At 42.9% G+C, this 24259-nt stretch overlaps 1 protein-coding gene across 2 annotated transcripts in view; it reads right to left on the bottom strand.

The window, feature by feature from the left end:
* evc (EvC ciliary complex subunit 1) overlaps nucleotides 1–24259 on the bottom strand; it is a 71765-nt gene that overhangs the window by 26384 nt on the left and 21122 nt on the right. For both annotated transcript variants that reach the window (XM_077235514.1, XM_077235515.1), the window contains exons 6-10: nucleotides 18970–19029; nucleotides 18591–18902; nucleotides 5693–5845; nucleotides 696–900; nucleotides 128–327 (exon numbers count right to left, since the gene is read on the bottom strand). In XM_077235514.1, coding sequence (XP_077091629.1) covers nucleotides 128–327; nucleotides 696–900; nucleotides 5693–5845; nucleotides 18591–18902; nucleotides 18970–19029 — 930 coding nt within the window. The remainder of the gene's footprint in view (nucleotides 1–127; nucleotides 328–695; nucleotides 901–5692; nucleotides 5846–18590; nucleotides 18903–18969; nucleotides 19030–24259) is intronic.

Raw genomic sequence — 24259 nt, 5'->3', positions numbered from 1 at the left:
CACACACACCTGCGCAGACAGACAGATGAGCAGTGAGACAGATGAGCAGTGAGACAGGCAATCACCTGCGCAGACAGACAGGTGAGCAGTGAGAATGATGAGTGTGACGCTTCCGTGTGTTTCTCACCTTCATCATGAGTCGGGCGTCTGTGTGTGTGTGTGAGTGTGTGTCTGTGTGTGTGTGAGAGTGCGTGTCTGTGTGTGTGTGAGAGTGTGTGTGTGACACGCGACTCCACTCGCAGCTCTGAGTCTTCATCATCCTCCTCCTCCTCACACAGATCTTCTGAACGAGCTCGAGCGCGAGTGTCTCCGTCTGACGTCTGATCGCTGCAGGACACACAACATCACGTTAATGAGGGATCACGAGGTAAGAATATGTTTAAGATCTGCTGATCGTCTATCCTTACATAACATCACTTGAAGATCTAAGGTAGCGTTCTATATGAACATGACCCGAACCCAGAGACACAACTGAGAGTTAATCGTTCAGTTCTAGTGAAGTCAATGGGGTTACCAACATTCTTCAAAATATCTTCCTTTGTGTTCAGCAGAAGAAAGAAACTCAGGTTTGAAAAATCTTGAGGGCGAGTAAATGATGACAGAATTTTAATTTTTTAAGTTTTAACCATTCCTTAAATTGATTTCAGATGTGGGGTCAGTGTGTGTGTGTGTGTGTGTGTGTGTGTGTGTCGTACCTTCAGCGCTCTGCTCCACTGCTTCATTAACCGCAGTCTGGAAGTCACTGAGAATCTGTGTGTCCAGCTGTCCATCACACCACAGCTGCTCCACTGATTGGTTCGTGGCTTTGACCATAAGCTCCGCCTCCAGTTTCAGGAGGGCAGTCCTTCCTCTCAGGCAGTCGCTCACTTCCTGCCAGCACTCGATCCTGTCAATCAGCATCTGTCGAACATTAGCATTAGCCTGAGCTCAGCGAGAGCGTGAACACTGTAGTGTGTGTGTGACTGTAGTGTGGGAGACTGTAGTGTGTGTGACTGTAGTGTGGGAGACTGGTGTGTGTGACTAGTGTGTGTGTGTGTGACTGGTGTGTGTGACTGTAGTGTGTGTCTGTGTGACTGTAGTGTGTGGGACTGTAGTGTGTGTGTGTGTTTGTGTGTATATGTGTGTGACTGTGGTGTGTGTGACTGTAGTGTGTGTGTATGTGTGTGACACTGTAGTGTGTGTGTGTGTGTGTGTGTGTGTGTGTGTGACTAGTGTGTGAGATTGTAGTGTGTGAGACTGTAGTGTGTGTGTGACTAGTGTGAGACTGTAATGTGTGTGTGTGTGTGTGTGTGTGACTAGTATGTGAGACTGTAATGTGTGTGTGTGTGTGACACTGTAGTGTGTGTGTGTGTGTGTGTGACACTGTAGTGTGTGTGTGTGTGTGACTAGTGTGTGAGATTGTAGTGTGTGAGACTGTAGTGTGTGTGTGTGTGTGTGTGTGACTAGTGTGAGACTGTAATGTGTGTGTGTGACTAGTATGTGAGACTGTAATGTGTGTGTGTGTGTGTGTGTGTGTGACACTGTAGTGTGTGTGTGTGTGACACTGTAGTGTGTGTGTGTGTGACTAGTGTGTGAGATTGTAGTGTGTGACACTGTATTGTGTGTGTGTGTGTGTGTGTGTGTGACTAGTGTGAGACTGTAATGTGTGTGTGTGTGTGACACTGTAGTGTGTGTGTGTGTGTGTGTGACACTGTAGTGTGTGTGTGTGTGTGACTAGTGTGTGAGATTGTAGTGTGTGAGACTGTAGTGTGTGTGTGTGTGTGTGTGTGACTAGTGTGAGACTGTAATGTGTGTGTGTGACTAGTATGTGAGACTGTAATGTGTGTGTGTGTGTGTGTGTGTGTGTGACACTGTAGTGTGTGTGTGTGTGACACTGTAGTGTGTGTGTGTGTGACTAGTGTGTGAGATTGTAGTGTGTGACACTGTATTGTGTGTGTGTGTGTGTGTGTGTGTGACTAGTGTGAGACTGTAATGTGTGTGTGTGTGACTAGTATGTGAGACTGTAGTAAGTAAGTAAAGTGTATTTATAGAGCACTTTTCACAGATAAAAATCACAAAGTGCTTTACAAAGTGCAACCACAAAATAAAACAGTATACAATCAGTAAAAATTACAACATTTAAAGAGCCCAAAATAAAACCCAGTTAACTAAATGCTTGTCTAAATAACAGTGTCTTGAGATGCCTTTTAAAAGACTCGACGAGTCGGCCACACGGAGGAACAAAGGCAGGCGTTCCACAGTCTGAGGGGTACAGCCTGAAAGGACAGGTCTCCCCGGGTCATAGCGAGTCTTTGGGAACATTAACAGACTCTGGCCTGAGGATCGAAGTGCACGGCCTGGGGAGGATGCGAGGATGCGTAGCATTTTGAACCATTTGAAGGCGATTTAAAGTAGATTTATTACAAAAAGTAAAAAGAGAGTTACAGTAATCTAAACATGAAGAAATAAAAGCATGGATAACCACTTCGAGGTCAGAGTCTGATAAAATTACCCTCAATTTTGCAATATTTCTTAGATGATAATAGCAGTTTCTGACCAAAAGTCTAGAATGGCAGTCCAAAGACATTGACTGGTCAAACCAGACACCCAGGTTTCTGAAGCTCGACTGGACAGAGGAGCTCAGAGAACCGAGGTTTTGAAGGATGGATGGTATTTTATTGTCTGGGGCAACAATTAGGGTTTCAGTCTTTCCCGAATTTAATTGAAGACAGTTACTAGCAAGCCACGATTTAACCGAAGAAAAACATTCCAATAAATCTGTTAGTTTGTGGAACTCAGAGTCATTGAACGAGCAATACAACTGTATATCATCAGCATAAAAATGGTATGACACATTGTTAAAATGGCTCAAAATTTTTCCCAAAGGGGTAATGTACAGTAAAAATAAAAGTGGCCCTAGGACAGAGCCCTGGGGAACGCCATTCAAGAATGGAGTGGCTTCAGACAGTATATTATTTACATATACAGAAAAAGTTCTGTCATTCAAGTAAGAGGAAAACCACTTTAAAACAGACCCAACGATACCAAACTCTTTTTCTAATCTATTCAACAGCATTTTGTGGTCCACTGTATCAAACGCTGATGATAAATCCAATAGAACCAATACTGAGTACCTTCCAGAATCAGCAGCCATGTGTACTTCATTAGACACTTTGAGGAGAGCAGTCTCAGTGGAGTGCATCTTTCTGAAACCAGATTGATATTTATCCAAAAGTTCATTGTTACTTAGAAAAGCTGTCAGCTGCTCAGCTACTACCTTCTCCATGATTTTTGAGAGAAAAGGCAGTTTTGATATTGGCCTATAGTTACAAGGCCATGCAGGGTCCAAATTGGGCTTTTTTAAAACGGGGCTTATCACTGCCTGTTTATACAAGTTTGGGACGGTCCCAGTGGAAAGTGAAGTGTTAACAATTTTGACGACAATAGGAGCAACATGATCAATCACTTTAAAGAACAAGGAAGTTGGTAATATATCCAATGGACATGAGGATGGCTTCATCTTTTTAAGTAAGACCATGACATCATCTAATGAGACAGCAGAAAAGCTAGCCCAGGAGCAATTTGGAGTAGCTACAACAGTGGTGCTTTCATCAGATGGTTTTACACTTGCTCTAATCTCATTCACCTTATATACAAAGTATTTTAAAAATGTGTTGCAGTCATCAGTGGTGAAAACTGGCACCAGTGGAGTTGAGGGTGAAACAATATTCCGAATAATATCAAAGACAACTTTGGGGTTTCTCTTATTCTGATTTACAAGATCAGAAAAATACATAGATCTGGCCTGCTTTATCATTTCGTTTAGTGATGCAATCAGCTCCTTTAAATGCAGTCTGTGCACTTCCATGTTAGTGGATTTCCACAAGCGCTCTACTTTGCGACAAGTTCTCGTGGTGGAAGCAATCTCCTCATTTAACCAGGGACAAGTATTTTTAGGGGAAGTCAATTTATGCTTTACAGGGGCCACTATGTCCAGGACAGACTGGCAATGGTCATTAAAATGATTAACAAGGGATTCTGTATCATTAAGATCCTCGATGAATTTGGGCTGAAACAATTCTAAAAAATGTTCAACCACATTTTGATTTATAATACGCCTTTTGGACACCACTTTATGAGCATTACTGACCACATTACAAGACACATTAAAATATACACAGCAATGGTCATTCACATGAACATCCACAACATTCAGGCAGTTTATGTCTAGTCCAAAGGAGAAAACAAGATCTAAAGTGTGTCCTTTTTTGTGTGTAGGACCAGTAACATGTTGCTTTAAATTAAAAGAATCTGTGAGTGTTAAAAACTCAGACGATACATTACAGGAGGGATCGTCAATGTGGAAATTAAAATCACCAAGAATTAAAACTTTATCTAATTTAATAATAGTAGATAAAAAATCAGAAAACTCATCTAAGAACTCTCGTGTAGGGCCAGGAGGTCGGTAAATTAAAATACAGTAAAAGAAGTCAGTATCTCCAACCTTTGTCATTTGAAGCTCGAATGAGTTGAAAGGCTCCGGCTTCGTAAGTCTACAATGAAAGCAGTTTCTGTGGATGAGCGCGAGACGCCACCTCGCTGCGCAACCCGTGGAGTTCCAAACACGGAGCAGTCCGGAGGGCACAGCTCATTTAGATGAGAGTATTCCTGGTCCCGCTGCCACGTCTCAGTAAGGGCCATGAAATCGAGATTTCCGTTTGTGAACAGGTCTCCCAGATAAAGTGACTTATTTGATATGGAGCGGGCATTCAGTAAAGCAAACCGTGTTTGCCGCGCGCAATGGACTGGAGGTGCGCGCTGACCGGCAGGGCACCTCCGCATAGCCAGAGAACTATCCATCGTGAAGGCTCGCAGGACATGTTCACGCGGAGCGAAGATCCGGGCCTGCCTGGTTGTAAAGATCCGATCGGAGTGCCAAAGGGGTGGAGAAGCAGGAGCCGGCGGCGCACGACTCCCATGTCCAGTCACTGACCGGAACCCAACGAAGGAACCGCTCGGTTCCGACAGATTCTGGACCCGTTGGACCATGATGTTTGTCCTCTCTGCTTTCTCTGCCTGAACTGTACACCAGCCCTCGATCTCCTCTTCCTTCTCCTACCGCGGCGCTTCACCAGCAGCAAGTACTCCGGTGATGACGTGGCACATTCAAAGAGTGGAGGGAAATAATCCTTGTACCTGTCCCAGGTAACACACACGTCTTTCATTTGCTCCTTGATGCTAAATAGCGTGTGTCGATCATATTGAATGACAGCAGAAACACAGCATTTAGTTGACAGGCTTAATAGGGCATAATATAACACTAAGCAAAGTACTGGTATCCGAGTCAGCGGGGGGGCAGACGCAAAGCCGAACACAGGCGCCATCATACCACGTACCACGTAATGTAGTGTGTGAGACTGGTGTGTGTGACTAGTGTGTGTGTGACTGTAGTGTGTGTTTGTGTGACTGTAGTGTGTGTGACTGTAGTGTGTGTGACTGTAGTGTGTGTGACTGTAGTGTGTGTGTGAGACTGTAGTGTGTGTGTGAGACTGTAGTGTGTGAGACTGTAGTGTGTGAGTGTGTGTGTGTATATGTGTGTGTATGTGTGTGACTGTGGTGTGTGTGACTGTAGTTTGTGTGTGTGTGTGTGTGTGTGTGTGTGACCGACACTGTAGTGTGTGTGTGTGTGTGTGTGTGTGTGTGTGTCCGTCACCTGCAGGACTGACGCCTGAACCTCAGACAGACCCTCCTCCATTGGTCGCAGGCATCCCATGATGGTACGCATCACTTCCTCTGAGACATCCCGGGAAAACCTGCGCTGAAGATTCTGCCAGAGCCGCTGCAACTGCTGTGCAAAACTCACAGCCTGAACACACACACACACACACACACACACACACACACACACACACACACACACACACACACACACACACACACACACACACACACACACAGAGAATAATTAAAAGGGGTATATCATGAAAATCTGTCTTTAAGTGTTATAATCCGGTGCTTCTACCAACCCAGAAAACATGAAAAGTGAAACCCAGTAACTCTGTTCTGGTGAGTCTTTCTCTGAGAGCACGTCAAAAAATAAGACGATCAGATTTCGCTCTCTTTCTGACGTATGAAGAGGATCTTATTATAATATTACCGGCTCTTAATCTGCACGTTTATAATATTACCGGCTCTTAATCTGCACGTTTATAATATTACCGGCCCTTAATCTGCACGTTTATAATATTACCGGCTCTTAATCTGCACGTTTATAATATTACCGGCTCTTAATCTGCACGTTTATAATATTACCGGCCCTTAATCTGCTCGTTTATAATATTACCGGCCCTTAATCTGCACGTTTATAATATTACCGTCCCTTAATCTGCACGTTTATAATATTACCGGCCCTTAATCTGCACGTTTATAATATTACCGGCTCTTAATCTGCACGTTTATAATATTACCGGCTCTTAATCTGCACGTTTATAATATTACCGGCTCTTAATCTGCACGTTTATAATATTACCGGCTCTTAATCTGCACGTTTATAATATTACCGGCCCTTAATCTGCACGTTTATAATATTACCGGCTCTTAATCTGCACGTTTATAATATTACCGGCTCTTAATCTGCACGTTTATAATATTACCGGCTCTTAATCTGCACGTTTATAATATTACCGACCCTTAATCTGCACGTTTATAATATTACCGGCCCTTAATCTGCACGTTTATAATATTACCGGCTCTTAATCTGCACGTTTATAATATTACCGGCTCTTAATCTGCACGTTTATAATATTACCGGCTCTTAATCTGCACGTTTATAATATTACCGGCCCTTAATCTGCACGTTTATAATATTACCGGCTCTTAATCTGCACGTTTATAATATTACCGGCTCTTAATCTGCACGTTTATAAAATTACCCGCCCTTAATCTGCACGTTTATAATATTACCGGCCCTTAATCTGCACGTTTATAATATTACCGGCCCTTAATCTGCACGTTTATAATATTACCGGCCCTTAATCTGCACGTTTATAATATTACCGGCCCTTAATCTGCACGTTTATAATATTACCGGCTCTTAATCTGCACGTTTATAATATTACCGGCCCTTAATCTGCACGTTTATAATATTACCGGCCCTTAATCTGCACGTTTATAATATTACCGGCCCTTAATCTGCACGTTTATAATATTACCGGCTCTTAATCTGCACGTTTATAATATTACCGCCCTTAATCTGCACGTTTATAATATTACCGGCTCTTAATCTGCACGTTTATAATATTACCGGCCCTTAATCTGCACGTTTATAATATTACCGGCCCTTAATCTGCACGTTTATAATATTACCGGCCCTTAATCTGCACGTTTATAATATTACCGGCCCTTAATCTGCACGTTTATAATATTACCGGCCCTTAATCTGCACGTTTATAATATTACCGGCCCTTAATCTGCACGTTTATAATATTACCGGCCCTTAATCTGCACGTTTATAATATTACCGGCTCTTAATCTGCACGTTTATAATATTACCGGCCCTTAATCTGCACGTTTATAATATTACCGGCCCTTAATCTGCACGTTTATAATATTACCGGCCCTTAATCTGCACGTTTATAATATTACCGGCTCTTAATCTGCACGTTTATAATATTACCGGCTCTTAATCTGCACGTTTATAATATTACCGGCCCTTAATCTGCACGTTTATAATATTACCGGCTCTTAATCTGCACGTTTATAATATTACCGGCCCTTAATCTGCACGTTTATAATATTACCGGCTCTTAATCTGCACGTTTATAATATTACCGGCTCTTAATCTGCACGTTTATAATATTACCGGCCCTTAATCTGCACGTTTATAATATTACCGGCCCTTAATCTGCACGTTTATAATATTACCGGCTCTTAATCTGCACGTTTATAATATTACCGGCCCTTAATCTGCACGTTTATAATATTACCGGCTCTTAATCTGCACGTTTATAATATTACCGGCTCTTAATCTGCACGTTTATAATATTACCGGCCCTTAATCTGCACGTTTATAATATTACCGGCCCTTAATCTGCACGTTTATAATATTACCGGCTCTTAATCTGCACGTTTATAATATTACCGGCTCTTAATCTGCACGTTTATAATATTACCGGCTCTTAATCTGCACGTTTACACACACCAGCCGACATCCGGTTTCTCGAGCGCCAACAGTGAACAGTTCTAACGCACCGGCAGAAGATCCAGCAAAGCCTGAAACTGTTCTGTCGTTGAGCACAGACGAGCACTGAACACTATTGACCAGAACATGTCACCGCTGTTTTATAAACACCTCAGGAACTGTGGACACTTGTGTAGAAGTTCAACATGATGATGAGATGATCAATGTAACTCCACAATAGGGATGTGACGGTGAGAATATTTTCCCACCGGTTAATCGATGTGTGACAACACCGGTAATACCGGTATCACCGGCGGGGGCTTTTAAATCGCTAATTTAAAGGCAATCGTAAAATGCGTGCGTTTGCAAGGGCATAATGGTGGTCGTGCGGAGCGGCACTGTTTTGGTATTGTGCCCTGAATTGGCACTAATTTGAAAACTAAACTAATTGTTTTTACATCGCTTATAAAAGCTGGTGCGGCAGTGTGCATTTCACTTTCACTTTCAAATTAGCGTCAATTCATCCTTCGCATGGAGTTTGATTGACATGCGATCTGACCAATCAATATCCACTATTTTTGTCCGACAAAGCAGTCAGGAGAGTTAGTAGAATAACGGTGGATTAGAACTTGGCTTTAACTGAGGCAATCTGTCACGACACAATAAAGAGCCACAAAACGGTAGGCTATTTATTAATTTTCTTTGACTGACCAGAATTGAAAGTTGAGACTTTGTTTCATATTAAATATGACCTGCTCGGTCCCGTCTGTCAGTGCGTTGTCAGTGTCCTCTATTCTTCCCTGCTTGAGAACAGGGGTTGAATCCGAAATCGCCCCCTAAACCCTCATTCACTAAGTTAGGACTATTCCCTACGTTAGTCCACTAATACTGTTCCCTACATTAGTCCACTAATACTGTTCCCTGCGTTAGTCCACTAATACTGTTCCCTACATTAGTCCACTAATACTGTTCCCTGCGTTAGTCCACTAATACTGTTCCCTACGTTAGTCCACTAATACTGCTCCCTGCGTTAGTCCACTAATACTGTTCCCTGCGTTAGTCCACTAATACTGTTCCCTACATTAGTCCACTAATACTGTTCCCTACGTTAGTCCACTAATACTGTTCCCTGCGTTAGTCCACTAATACTGTTCCCTGCGTTAGTCCACTAATACTGTTCCCTACGTTAGTCCACTAATACTGTTCCCTACATTAGTCCACTAATACTGTTCCCTACGTTAGTCCACTAATACTGTTCCCTGCGTTAGTCCACTAATACTGTTCCCTGCGTTAGTCCACTAATACTGTTCCCTACGTTAGTCCACTAATACTGTTCCCTGCGTTAGTCCACTAATACTGTTCCCTACGTTAGTCCACTAATACTGCTCCCTGCGTTAGTCCACTAATACTGCTCCCTGCGTTAGTCCACTAATACTGTTCCCTACGTTAGTCCACTAATACTGTTCCCTACATTAGTCCACTAATACTGTTCCCTACGTTAGTCCACTAATACTGTTCCCTACTGCTCCCTGCGTTAGTCCACTAATACTGTTCCCTACGTTAGTCCACTAATAATGTTCCCTACTGCTCCCTGCGTTAGTCCACTAATACTGTTCCCTACGTTAGTCCACTAATACTGTTCCCTACGTTAGTCCACTAATACTGTTCCCTACGTTAGTCCACTAATACTGTTCCCTACATTAGTCCACTAATACTGTTCCCTACGTTAGTCCACTAATACTGTTCCCTACGTTAGTCCACTAATACTGTTCCCTACGTTAGTCCACTAATACTGTTCCCTACGTTAGTCCACTAATACTGTTCCCTACTGCTCCCTGCGTTAGTCCACTAATACTGTTCCCTACGTTAGTCCACTAATACTGTTCCCTGCGTTAGTCCACTAATACTGTTCCCTACGTTAGTCCACTAATACTGTTCCCTACGTCAGTCCACTAATACTGTTCCCTGCGTTAGTCCACTAATACTGTTCCCTACATTAGTCCACTAATACTGTTCCCTACGTTAGTCCACTAATACTGTTCCCTGCGTTAGTCCACTAATACTGTTCCCTGCGTTAGTCCACTAATACTGTTCCCTACGTTAGTCCACTAATACTGTTCCCTGCGTTAGTCCACTAATACTGTTCCCTACGTTAGTCCACTAATACTGCTCCCTGCGTTAGTCCACTAATACTGCTCCCTGCGTTAGTCCACTAATACTGTTCCCTACGTTAGTCCACTAATACTGTTCCCTACATTAGTCCACTAATACTGTTCCCTACGTTAGTCCACTAATACTGTTCCCTACTGCTCCCTGCGTTAGTCCACTAATACTGTTCCCTACGTTAGTCCACTAATAATGTTCCCTACTGCTCCCTGCGTTAGTCCACTAATACTGTTCCCTACGTTAGTCCACTAATACTGTTCCCTACGTTAGTCCACTAATACTGTTCCCTACGTTAGTCCACTAATACTGTTCCCTACATTAGTCCACTAATACTGTTCCCTACGTTAGTCCACTAATACTGTTCCCTACGTTAGTCCACTAATAATGTTCCCTACTGCTCCCTGCGTTAGTCCACTAATACTGTTCCCTACGTTAGTCCACTAATACTGTTCCCTACGTTAGTCCACTAATACTGTTCCCTGCGTTAGTCCACTAATACTGTTCCCTACGTCAGTACACTAATACTGTTCCCTACGTTAGTCCACTAATACTGTTCCCTACATTAGTCCACTAATACTGTTCCCTACGTTAGTCCACTAATACTGTTCCCTACGTCAGTCCACTAATACTGTTCCCTACATTAGTCCACTAATACTGTTCCCTACGTTAGTCCACTAATACTGTTCCCTACGTTAGTCCACTAATACTGTTCCCTACGTTAGTCCACTAATACTGTTCCCTGCGTTAGTCCACTAATACTGTTCCCTACGTCAGTCCACTAATACTGTTCCCTACGTTAGTCCACTAATACTGTTCCCTACATTAGTCCACTAATACTGTTCCCTACGTCAGTTCACTAATACTGTTCCCTGCGTTAGTCCACTAATACTGTTCCCTACATTAGTCCACTAATACTGTTCCCTACGTTAGTCCACTAATACTGTTCCCTGCGTTAGTCCACTAATACTGTTCCCTGCGTTAGTCCACTAATACTGTTCCCTACGTTAGTCCACTAATACTGTTCCCTGCGTTAGTCCACTAATACTGTTCCCTACGTTAGTCCACTAATACTGCTCCCTGCGTTAGTCCACTAATACTGCTCCCTGCGTTAGTCCACTAATACTGTTCCCTACGTTAGTCCACTAATACTGTTCCCTACATTAGTCCACTAATACTGTTCCCTGCGTTAGTCCACTAATACTGTTCCCTACGTTAGTCCACTAATACTGTTCCCTACGTTAGTCCACTAATACTGTTCCCTACGTTAGTCCACTAATACTGTTCCCTACGTTAGTCCACTAATAATGTTCCCTACTGCTACCTGCGTTAGTCCACTAATACTGTTCCCTACGTTAGTCCACTAATACTGTTCCCTACGTTAGTCCACTAATACTGTTCCCTACGTTAGTCCACTAATACTGTTCCCTACGTTAGTCCACTAATACTGTTCCCTACGTTAGTCCACTAATACTGTTCCCTACGTTAGTCCACTAATACTGTTCCCTACTGCTCCCTGCGTTAGTCCACTAATACTGTTCCCTACATTAGTCCACTAATACTGTTCCCTACGTTAGTCCACTCCCATTCTACTCGTTGGGAGTTCGGGTTTGTGGATGCGACACAGGAAGGTGTTTTCCTGAGGTTCAGTTCCAGCGGCCACGCGCGATTATCCCTGTTATTATTTCCACGCATCGTCATGGGATGTATATTTACCATGGCGGAGTTAATCTCCGTAATCTCCGGCCACTGTGTCGAGCAACACAGTCGGATAATGACTTATCTGTACTGAAGATGGCCCTTATCAATGCACGATCCCTGGTAAATAAAACTTTCATTTTAAACGAATTGTTTACTACACAAGCGCTGGACTTCCTTTGTGTCACCGAGACATGGATTAAACCTGGCGAATTAAGCTCGCTTTTTGAATTACTACCGCAGGGCTGTGACTTTTTAAATACCCTGCGCTCATCAGGCCGCGATGGGGGGTTAGTGACTGTTTTTAAAAACACTTTTTCTTGTCAATTTTTATCTACATCTTCATATAGCAGTTTTGAGGTGCAACTATTTCAAATACTAGTAGCAAACCCTGTCACCATTGCACTGTTATATCGCCCTCCCAAACATAACTCAGAATTTATTAACGAATTTGCTGCATTTGTGGGGGATCTTGTTATTGCTTACGATAAAATACTGCTGCTTGGTGATTTTAATATTCATGTTTGTTGTGCATCTAAAACTCTCTCCATGGAGTTTTTAAATCTCATTGAGTCTTTTGACCTTGTTCAGTGGGTATCTGGCCCAACGCATCTACATGGTCATACCTTGGACTTGATTTTAACTCATGGATTATCTGTATCAGATATTACAATTAGCAATGCAACCTTCTCTGATCATATGCCTGTAATTTTCTCTGTTCCATACTTTGGTCAAACACTAAAAACTCAGCCCATGGTGCGTATGTCTCGTACCTTCAGTGCACACTCCAGGGAGGAGTTCACTGCAGCATTTCTTGGAGCGTGGACTTCTGAAACGGAATTTACTCTTCATAACCTGGATGCGGATGAACATCTCAGATTTTTCAACTCCACCTGTGCTTCTATTCTGAACAGTATTGCAACTTTTAAGCTTAAATTCCGTATTTCAGTACCAATTCCATGGTTTAATGAATCAGTGCGTTCTCTTAGACAGGCTTGCCGTTGAGCTGAACGCAAGTGGAAAAAGGACAAATTGCATGTCTCATATGAAATTATGAGAAACTCTCTTTCCTCATTTCAGAGGGCTGCTAAAGCTGCTAAAAGTAAATATTTCTCTGATTTGATTACGCAAAATAGAAATAACCCTCGTGTACTTTTTTCCACTATTGACTCTGTGCTAAATCCACCTGTCAATCTTTTTCCTACGCCTTCTGTCTCGCTCTGTGAAAGTTTTGGAAACTTTTTTACAAATAAGGTATTGGCCATTAGAGCTAAAATGTCTCAGGCTGGACATACTTTGTCAGAGATTCCTTTATATTCCGCCACATGGTCTGTGTTTGAGCCACTCTGTTTCCACGCCTGTAAGGAAATTGTGGAGCGTCTTAAGCCTACATCATGCCAACATGATATTGTTCCCTCACATTTCCTCAAACAAAATATGGATGCAATTGGTCCAGGTCTGCTGTCCGTCATTAATAAGTGCTTATATACGGGCACTGTTCCAGTTTGCCTTAAACAGGCTGTGATAACACCATATATTAAAAAACCTAATCTAGATTCCTCTTCTCTCTCCAGCTTTCGACCTATTTCAAATCTTCCTTTTATTTCAAAGATCATGGAGAAAGCTGTATTGGCTCAATTACAAACTTTTCTGTCAAACAATTCAATCAATGAAGTTTTTCAATCTGGCTTTAAAGTTTTACATAGCACCGAATCTGCTCTTTTAAAAGTCCTAAATGATATATATCTTATCACAGATTCTGGTAAACCTTTGGCTCTGGTCCTCTTAGATCTAAGTGCTGCTTTTGACTTAGTTGACCACAGCATTCTTTTGTCACGCCTGGAGTCTTGTGTGGGACTTCGTGGGTCTGTCTTACAGTGGTTTCACTCTTATCTGTCAGATAGATGTTTTACTGTACAGTTAGGACAATATTCATCCTCCAATAAGCAGCTTGGTTGTGGTGTCCCTCAGGGATCAATCCTTGGGCCTGTGTTATTTTCTTTATATTTGCTCCCTCTGGCTGCTATTTTTAAAAAACATGGTGTCTCGTTTCATTTTTACGCCGACGATACCCAACTTTACCTTCCCTTGCAACGCAATAATGAATCTTCTCTTCAGCCGCTGTTAGATTGCCTGAATGATCTTAAGTCATGGCTGTCAAACAATTTTCTACACTTAAATGAAAACAAATCGGAGTTTACGTTGTTCGGCCCCAATGAAAACTGTGTTTTTAACTTTGATCTTGGCCCTCTTACCCCGTACAAAACAAAGTGTGCCAGGAATCTGGGCTTCCTATTTGACACTAGTTTAAAATTTGATAAACAGATTTGTGCTGTTGTTAAGTCATGCTTTTATCAACTGCGCCTTCTCAGTAAAGTAAAGTCCATTCTATCAAGAAGTAATTTAGAAATAGCTATTCATGCGTTCGTTACTTCTAGGCTTGACTACTGTAATTCTTTGTATTATGGCATTTCTCAGTTATCAATCTCCCGTCTGCAGATGGTTCAAAACGCAGCTGCTCGACTGCTTGAAGGGAAGCATAAGTTCGATCACATAACTCCTATTTTAATGTCTCTGCACTGGCTTCCGGTTAAGTATAGGATAGAGTTCAAAATTTTATTATTCGTCTACAAAGCTTTTAACAATCTAGCACCGCAATACCTAACTGATCTCTTGGTGCCGTATACCCCTTCTAGAAACCTGAGATCCATTGACCATGGCCTTCTAACTGTCCCTAAAGTAAAATTTAAAAAACGTGGTGAGCGCGCCTTTGCCGCTGCTGGACCGAGGCTGTGGAACAGCCTTCCTCTGTCTATTAGGCATGCTCCATCTATCTCCACTTTTAAAACTCAGCTTAAGACTTATTTGTTCTCTTTGGCTTTTAACACTATATAGCTACCTTCTGTTTGAAAATGAATGTTTATTGATTACCTATTTTTGTTTGTATTCATAAATGCTAGGTCTGTGTGTCTTTTATTCTGTGTAAAGCACTTTGGTCAACCTTGGTTGTGTCGTAAATGTGCTCTATAAATAAATGATTGATTGATTGAAAATGATTGATTGAGTCCACTAATACTGTTCCCTACGTTAGTCCACTAATACTGTTCCCTGCGTTAGTCCACTAATACTGTTCCCTACATTAGTCCACTAATACTGTTCCCTGCGTTAGTCCACTAATACTGTTGCCTACTGCTCCCTGCGTTAGTCCACTAATACTGTTCCCTACGTTAGTCCACTAATACTGCTCCCTGCGTTAGTCCACTAATACTGTTCCCTACGTTAGTCCACTAATACTGTTCCCTACGTTAGTCCACTAATATTGTTCCCTACGTTAGTCCACTAATACTGTTCCCTACGTTAGTCCACTAATACTGTTCCCTACGTTAGTCCACTAATACTGTTCCCTACGTTAGTCCACTAATACTGTTCCCTACGTTAATCCACTAATACTGTTCCCTACATTAGTCCACTAATACTGTTCCCTACTGCTCCCTGCGTTAGTCCACTAATACTGCTCCCTGCGTTAGTTCACTAATACTGTTCGCTACGTTAGTCCACTAATACTGTTCCCTACGTTAGTCCACTAATACTGTTCCCTACGTTAGTCCACTAATACTGTTCCCTACTGCTCCCTGCGTTAGTCCACTAATACTGTTCCCTACGTTAGTCCACTAATACTGTTCCCTACGTTAGTCCACTAATACTGTTCCCTACTGCTCCCTGCGTTAGTCCACTAATACTGTTCCCTACTGCTCCCTGCGTTAGTCCACTAATACTGTTCCCTGCGTTAGTCCACTAATACTGTTCCCTGCGTTAGTCCACTAATACTGTTCCCTACGTTAGTCCACTAATACTGTTCCCTACGTTAGTCCACTAATACTGTTCCCTACGTTAGTCCACTAATACTGTTCCCTACGTTAGTCCACTAATACTGTTCCCTACGTTAGTCCACTAATACTGTTCCCTACGTTAGTCCACTAATACTGTTCCCTACTGCTCCCTGCGTTAGTCCACTAATACTGTTCCCTGCGTTAGTCCACTAATACTGTTCCCTGCGTTAGTCCACTAATAACTGTTCCCTGCGTTAGTCCACTAATACTGTTCCCTGCGTTAGTCCACTAATACTGTTCCCTGCGTTAGTCCACTAATACTGTTCCCTGCGTTAGTCCACTAATACTGTTCCCTGCGTTAGTCCACTAATACTGTTCCCTGCGTTAGTCCACTAATACTGTTCCCTGCGTTAGTCCACTAATACTGTTCCCTACGTTAGTCCACTAATACTGTTCCCTACGTTAGTCCACTAATACTGTTCCCTGCGTTAGTCCACTAATACTGTTCCCTGCGTTAGTCCACTAATACTGTTCCCTGCGTTAGTCCACTAATACTGTTCCCTACGTTAGACCACTAATACTGCTCCCTGCGTTAGTCCACTAATACTGTTCCCTACGTTAGTCCACTAATACTGTTCCCTACGTTAGTCCACTAATACTGCTCCCTGCGTTAGTCCACTAATACTGTTCCCTATGTTCCCTGCGTTAGTCCACTAATACTGTTCCCTACGTTAGTCCACTAATACTGTTCCCTACGTTAGTCCACTAATACTGTTCCCTACGTTAGTCCACTAATACTGTTCCCTACGTTAGTCCACTAATACTGTTCCCTACTGCTCCCTGCGTTAGTCCACTAATACTGTTCCCTACGTTAGTCCACTAATACTGTTCCATGCGTTAGTCCACTAATACTGTTCCCTACGTTAGTCCACTAATACTGTTCCCTACGTTAGTCCACTAATACTGTTCCCTACGTTAGTCCACTAACACTGTTCCCTACGTTAGTCCACTAATACTGTTCCCTACTGCTCCCTGCGTTAGTCCACTAATACTGCTCCCTGCGTTAGTCCACTAATACTGTTCCCTACGTTAGTCCACTAATACTGTTCCCTACGTTAGTCCACTAATACTGTTCCCTACGTTAGTCCACTAATACTGTTCCCTACGTTAGTCCACTAATACTATTCCCTACGTTAGTCCACTAATACTGTTCCCTGCGTTAGTCCACTAATACTATTCCCTACGTTAGTCCACTAATACTGTTCCCTACGTTAGTCCACTAATACTGTTCACTTAAAGGAGTGAATGAAAACGAGTGAGTGAATTCGGACAAAGTTCAAGCCCGAAAGAGAACTCGATACTGATGCGTGTCTTTCTGTGGGTCGTGTGTGTTAGAGTTCTCAACGGGCCTGAAAATTACAACCCGACCCGACCCGACCCGTGGCTTTTAAAGCCCGGACCCGATGTAACCCGACACATCAACATGAATTATCTGCCCGAACCCAGCCCGACGCCGATTTTCTTTTTTTCTCATACACGTATTATCATGACCAGCAGACGGGAATTCAAATCAACCTTTAATGTTCACGTCTTTTAACAATAGCCTACAAACAATACAAACAACTGAAACAAACTTTAAATATATAATAGGCTATATAGGCTACTAAATATGCCTCAAATAAAAATCTTCTGGACGACCCTGTTTTTTTGCTGTCATATTTCATCAGCACCTTGCATTTTGAGCATTGCACATAACCTGTAGAATTTCGATCAGAATCCAGCACCACCCCAAATACTTTCCAGACCTCTGATTTCCCACTCCTGTAGCGACGGTGAATTCGCCTGCGGCAAGTTTACTTTCACCAACTCCATCTTCTTCTCCAGGCTAAAGGCGTGCACGAGCGGCGTCAGGTCCCGCGGTGCACGTTGCACACAGCAGCCAGACTTTCTTTATGGTGAACAGCAGCGATGATTAATAAATGTTTTTTTTTTTCACTGAGCAGAAAAGATTAAGCCAGAGGCCCGACCTGACCCGAGTCATTTGCTTATATTTTCGACCCGAACCCGCGGGTCCCGTCGGGTTTGTCGGGCCGACCCGGCCCGTTGAGAACTCTAGTGTGTGTGTGTGTAATAGGCAGTACTTAACGGATATTGCGTTAAATATTTTTTAACGTTTTAAATGTTTTTTTTGTTTTTTTGTGGTGCTGCGGTGGGCAAGTGATGAAACCGGTGTTGCGACTGAACACCGACTATCGTAGCAAGCCAACTCCACAACAACTACATAAATGTCTCCACTAACATTCAGAAACTCTTCCTGAGTCTCTCCGTAAGGCTGCACTCGCTACTGGTTATTCTGGGATTCTGGATGAGTGAGATTGGCCTGTTTTGTTATTGCTGGAGTTTCTGAAGCTCGTGTAAAGTCTCCGCCCTCTTCTGAATGGTGGCGAAGCTGCAGCTCATTTGCATTTAAAGCGACACACACAAAAACAGTGCGTTTTTGCTCACACCCAAAAAGGGGCAAATTTGACAAGCTATAATAAATAATCTGGTATTTTGAGCTGAAATTTCACACACATTCTGGGGACACCATAGATTTATATTACATCTTGAGAAAAGGGCATAATATGTCACCTTTAATAATAACTGTAGTTATCTTGTAGTTATTATCTTTAATAATAACAACTAAAAGTTAAACCTCCCATCCTGTGCGCTGTTTCTGTTTCTGCTGTGTTTGAGATTACCGTCTGCAGTGATCGCTCCAGCTTCTCTCGTCCCGCCTTCTCCACCTCCTCCACAGAACACATGACCACGCCTGACTCTGCCCCCTCCTGCACAGACACGCCTCTCTTCAGCAGCTCCGCCTCCTGCACAGAGCCTGACTCCGCCCCCTCACCCACAGATACACCTTTCTTCAGCAGCTCCGCCTCCTGCACAGTGCGTGACTCCGCCCCCTCGTCCACAGACACGGCTCTCGCCACCAGCTCCGCCTCCTGGACAGCGCCTGACTCCACCCCCTCCTCCACAGACACGCCTCTCACCAGAAGCTCCGCCTCCTGCACAGAGGGTCAGTGTGAAACGGCAGCACTTCATTAAACACATGATTTTCCTCATGTGTCTCACCTTGATGATGTCAGCGTGTTCTCTCTCGTTCAGCAACACACGCAGAATCTGCAGGAACATCTGCGGCAGAATCCACAAAGACATTTATTATATTATAATTATAAATTAAAGAATTAGTTCAACTTCAAATCAAAGTAGAACTTCAAATCATAAAATCCTGCACATTTTTTCTTCTGCATACAACAATCTGGACAAAAACAACATTTAACTCATAGGTTGGTTTTACAGTATTTTATCCAATAATATAAATATGCATATAAAATTTTTCAATTAAAAAATGCCAACCCTCTACAATGCGAGTAAATTTCACTCTGAGCGACTAAACAATGTCTATCATTAGCCATTGGCTAATAAATTCTTAGATTTTACTCACCAGTGTGTGTGTGTGTGTGTGTGTGTGTGTGTGTGTGTGTGTGTGTGTGTTCGATCATGCCAAGTATAAGTTTAGCATAGATATATTTTCACTCGCCGTAAACTCTAGCGTGCGACTCTAGTCTTACATACCACGCAAAATTGACGCGCTGCATGTAAACGATATACTTGTTCGTATTTTCCTGTCAAAATAACGGCGTTCATCTGGAATTAGAAGAACAAGCAGAAGGTATGCCGCTTTCTCTCGCAGTGGGCGGAGCTTATGCGCAAACGGCAATCTCATTGGATGGCGCTCATCCGTGTTTTAATTTCAGCTAATCAGTTCGAGCGAACGCTGACAACGGGATTAACATTCATGAACCAGCAGCTCATGTGTTGTATATTGTCATTATTCTTAGTAGACTTAGTAGTAGGATTATTATCTTAATAATTACTATTATGAATTACTATTTTTTTTTTTTTTACAGAAACACTGAATGAACAACAATATCTTAAGCACCACCACCAGTCCTAAATTCAGTTAAACTGACAAATATGCATTCATAGATAATTATCAAGTTTTTGTTCTAATTACTAAAGTTTTATCAATAATAATGCTTGATTTGTTAATTATATAATAGTATATCAGTCTGGTGAGTAACCAGTGTAGAGGATTGAATGTATATAAATATATTAAATAAATAATAAAAAAATCATATAATTTTTAATACTATATTCCACAGGCACTGTACCCTCTGGTGAATTCTTCCATTAGTCACAAACCCACACAAGTGTACAATACATCAGGACAGTTTTCCGTGATAGTGTAAGATATATGATGATGTATGATATATGATGTATGATGATGATATATGATTATGTATGATGATATATGATGACATCTGATGATGTATGATGATATATGATGTGTGATATATGATGATGTATGATGATATATGATGTGTGATATATGATGTATGACATATGATGATGTATGATGATATATGATGTATGATATATGATGATATATGATGGATGATGATATATGATGATATATGATGATGTATGATCAATTATATATGATTATGTATGTTGATGTATGATATGATGATATTAACGCACCAGTGGGCCTCGACAGCCTTAGTCAAACGGGTTGGCGCGTATGGTTGGGTTGCGGAGAGATTGTGAGATTGTGGTTAGGTCTCAGCAGCAGGAGGGAAGTAGAGGTCAGTAAGCTGGGCTGAGTTGAGTGGGGGACGGAGGGGGGTGACTCTGGGACGCCAGAGTCACTGTCGAGCCCTCTTGAGGTGTCGTGGGCTAGTCGACGAAACACTGAGGACGGAAGGTGCCCACTTGAAGACCCTAGAGATGTTCCCTACTCCGCTCAATCCAGAGGGTTGTTATGGGGGGACCGCACTGCGGTTGCAGCCGTTGTGTGCGCTGACGCGCAAATACACTATTAACACCAGACAGAAGGAGATTCACGTCACCAGATGGAAAGAAGCGTAAATGGATGGAGAAGCATAGGTTACTGTAAAGCTACGTCTTAGTTGGTGCTTATCTTGGCGAAAGCCGAGTACAAATCAGCATGAAGTTTTAACATCTACTCTCGTGTAATGGAAATCATGAAGATCTGGATACGTCCAGTGACTGTGGTGAATAGTGCTGCTGGCAACAAGGGAAAGACCTTGTGACAGCCTGGAGAGACAGCTGACAGAAGGAAAGAGACCCCAATGGGGCTGGTAAGGGTTAGCTACCCTTGTCGGCAGTATCCAGCTCTGTGTTTACAGGATGCTGGAGACACCCGCCCAAGGCTTCTGAAAAATTAAAGAGGAAAATACCCCTAGAGTCTGCGAGGGCAGGGGCGGAAGATGACTCAATGGTGGACAACATGGTTAACGACTTTGGAATGGAAACGGATATGAGTATGGAGAGTACTTCACAAAAGACTAGTTCAGGTTCAGCAGTTAGCAAAGCCATTGAACTCCAAGCTTGTGTCTGTGGCTGGAGCAAGGCGACAACGGTCAGGGGTTTGAAGATTCATCAAGGGAAAATGAAATGCTTGAGGGAGAAGGGACAAGGGCCTCGCATTGATCAGTACTTCTTAAGTCAGTCAAGTCAGTCGAATGAAATCCAGCGACAGGGAGCAAACCACAGTTCGCAGGATATCAGCACCCCTGTCATAGAGGAGATGAGGGTTTGCACAGTTAGTGATGAACACATTGATTCTTGTGAACCCGGTCAGACTAACCAACATAAGAGAGAAAAGAACCTCAACGGGCATAGGCCCGGAGTTAGATGGCCAAGAGCTAGTGAGAAAACTGCATGGGACACGGTAAACACAGATCTATGCTTTGCATTGGAAAGATTAACTGGTACAGTTGAAAAAAAGCTGGATAAATTTGGGGACATCATTTACGCATATGGAAGTGAGAGGTTTGGTGTGGAAAAAAGGAAGGAAAAAGTACAAACTACTCCTGGATTGTCTAGACGGCAGCAGAAAATTGAAGGGTTAGATAGAGAAAGGAGACAGCTGAGGAAGCAATGGAAAAGAGCGGAACAAAGTCAGAAGGAGGGACTCAATCTCTTACAAAGGGCCATAAAAGATAAGCTTGCAACATTACGCAGAGCTGAGCGCCTACGGAAACGCTACAAAAAGAAGGAACGTGCGAGGGCTAATTTCTATAAAGATCCATTCAAATTCATAAAGAAGTTATTCACCAGTGAGAAGAATGGTACTTTAAAAGCATCTAGGGTTGAGCTAGAGAGATATTTGGAGGAAACGCATACAGATGCAAAAAGGCATGAGCCTATGTCAATTCCGTCAGACATCCCACCTGTCAATCCACCAGAATACCAAATGGAGGTCTCTGCACCTAAGTGGAAAGAGATAGAGCAGGTTGTGAGAAAGGCAAGGGCTTCTTCATCTCCAGGGCCTAATGGAGTTCCGTACAGAGTGTACAAGAGTCCTCAGGAGTTCTAAGGATTCGGTGGAAATTGATAAAAGTGGCTTGGGAAAAGCAGGTTGTACCTAGATCATGGCGCCGAGCAGGGGGAGTCTTTATACCCAAAGAAAAAGATGCTACAAGCATCAGCCAGTTTCGCCCTATTTCACTATTAAACGTCGAAGGCAAAATTTTCTTCAGCATTATTGCTCAGAGATTGTCAACCTACCTATTAAAGAATGGCTTCATTGACACTTCAGTTCAAAAAGCGGGCATTCCAGGATTCTCAGGATGCTTAGAACATAATAGTGTTATCTGGCAACGAATACAATCAGCTAAAAAGGAGAGGAAGGAGCTCCACGTGACATTCCTGGATTTGGCTAATGCATATGGTTCAGTGCCACATGAGCTTCTTTGGGTATCATTTGATTTTTTCAGGGTACCGATGTCGATAAATTTAGTGAAAGCCTATTTTGGAGATTTGCAATTTAGTTTCTCAACTCCAGAATTCAGCACTACATGGCAATGCTTAGAGGTTGGAATAATGGCAGGATGCACCATTTCTCCACTGGCTTTTACCATGGCAATGGAAGTAATCATTAGGGCATCAAAATGGGTAGTAGGAGGAGAGCGCTTGGCTTCTGGGATGCGACTACCACCAATCAGAGCATACATGGATGACATGACAACCATGACTACAACGGTAGCCTGCACTAATCGGTTATTGGGGAAGTTAACAGATAATATTGAATGGGCACGAATGCAATTTAAGCCCTCTAAATCAAGGAGCATCTCAATAGTTAAAGGCAAGGTAGTAGATAAAATATTCTTCATTAATGTTGAGGCAATACCAACAGTTTCTCAGAACCCAGTGAAGAGTCTAGGGAGATGGTACGATGGGGATCTAAAGGACACAGTTCGAGTGGGAGAAGTTAGACGACAAGCAGTGGAAGGGATGAAGAGCATAAACAGCTGTGCTCTACCAGGCAAACTAAAACTCTGGTGCTTTCAGTTTGGTCTACTGCCAAGGTTGCTGTGGCCACTGACTGTGTACAAGGTTTCTTTGACAACAGAGGATAAGCTGGAAGCGTTAATAAGTTCATACATCAGGAAATGGTTGGGAGTTCCACGCTGCCTCAGCAGAGTGGGACTTTATAGTAAAGGAGTATTGCAGCTGCCAGTCTCTGCTTTAACCGAGGAGTTTAAGTGTGCCAAGGTCAGACTGGAAATGACTTTAGCAGAGTCACGCGACAAATGTGTAAGGGAGGCAGCCCCTGTGGTAAAAACTGGTAGAAAGTGGTCAGCAGAGAAATCTGTAGTAGAGGCAAAGGCTGACCTTCAAATTGGGGATATCGTGGGACAGGTACAGCATGGAAGAGGGGGTTTTGGGCTCAGTTTAGCTCCTCCTAAATGGCACAAGGCAGGCCCAGCTCAAAGGAGGAAGCTGGTAGTCAACGAGGTGTGAAAGCAGGAGGAGAGGATGAGATGTATAAAGGCCATTTCCCAGGCCAAGCAGGGAGAGTGGATGAGATGGGAGAGTGTGCAACAACGAAAAATGGGCTGGCAAGACCTTTGGTCAATGGAAGAGAGTAGGATCAGTTTCCTTATTAGGTCAAGATATGATGTTCTCCCATCACCGCAGAACCTAAACCTCTGGGTAGGAGAGGATCCCTCTTGTCCTTTGTGTTCATCTCCTGCCACATTAAGGCACATTTTGACAGGATGTAAGGTGGCTCTTAGCCAAGGTCGGTTTACTTGGCGCCATGACCAAGTATTGCGATGTTTGGCTTTAGCATTGGAAGGCAAGCGTAGTATGACCAATAAGTTGCCGCCTGTTCTAGCAAAACATTACACGCAGAAGACAATATTCCTCCGCCCAGGCGAGCAACCACCAAGAAAAGGTGCTAACACCAATTCTCGCCCAGGACAACTGGAAGCTGCTAGGGACTGGAAGATGCTGGCTGATCTTGATCAACGGCTTATTTTTCCACCTG

This window comes from Siphateles boraxobius, unplaced genomic scaffold (genome assembly GCF_051911475.1).
Source record: "Siphateles boraxobius isolate OS27281-9 unplaced genomic scaffold, OSU_SipBor_1 197, whole genome shotgun sequence".
Lineage (NCBI taxonomy): Eukaryota > Metazoa > Chordata > Actinopteri > Cypriniformes > Leuciscidae > Siphateles > Siphateles boraxobius.
This window is presented reverse-complemented; position numbering and strand designations above follow the sequence as displayed.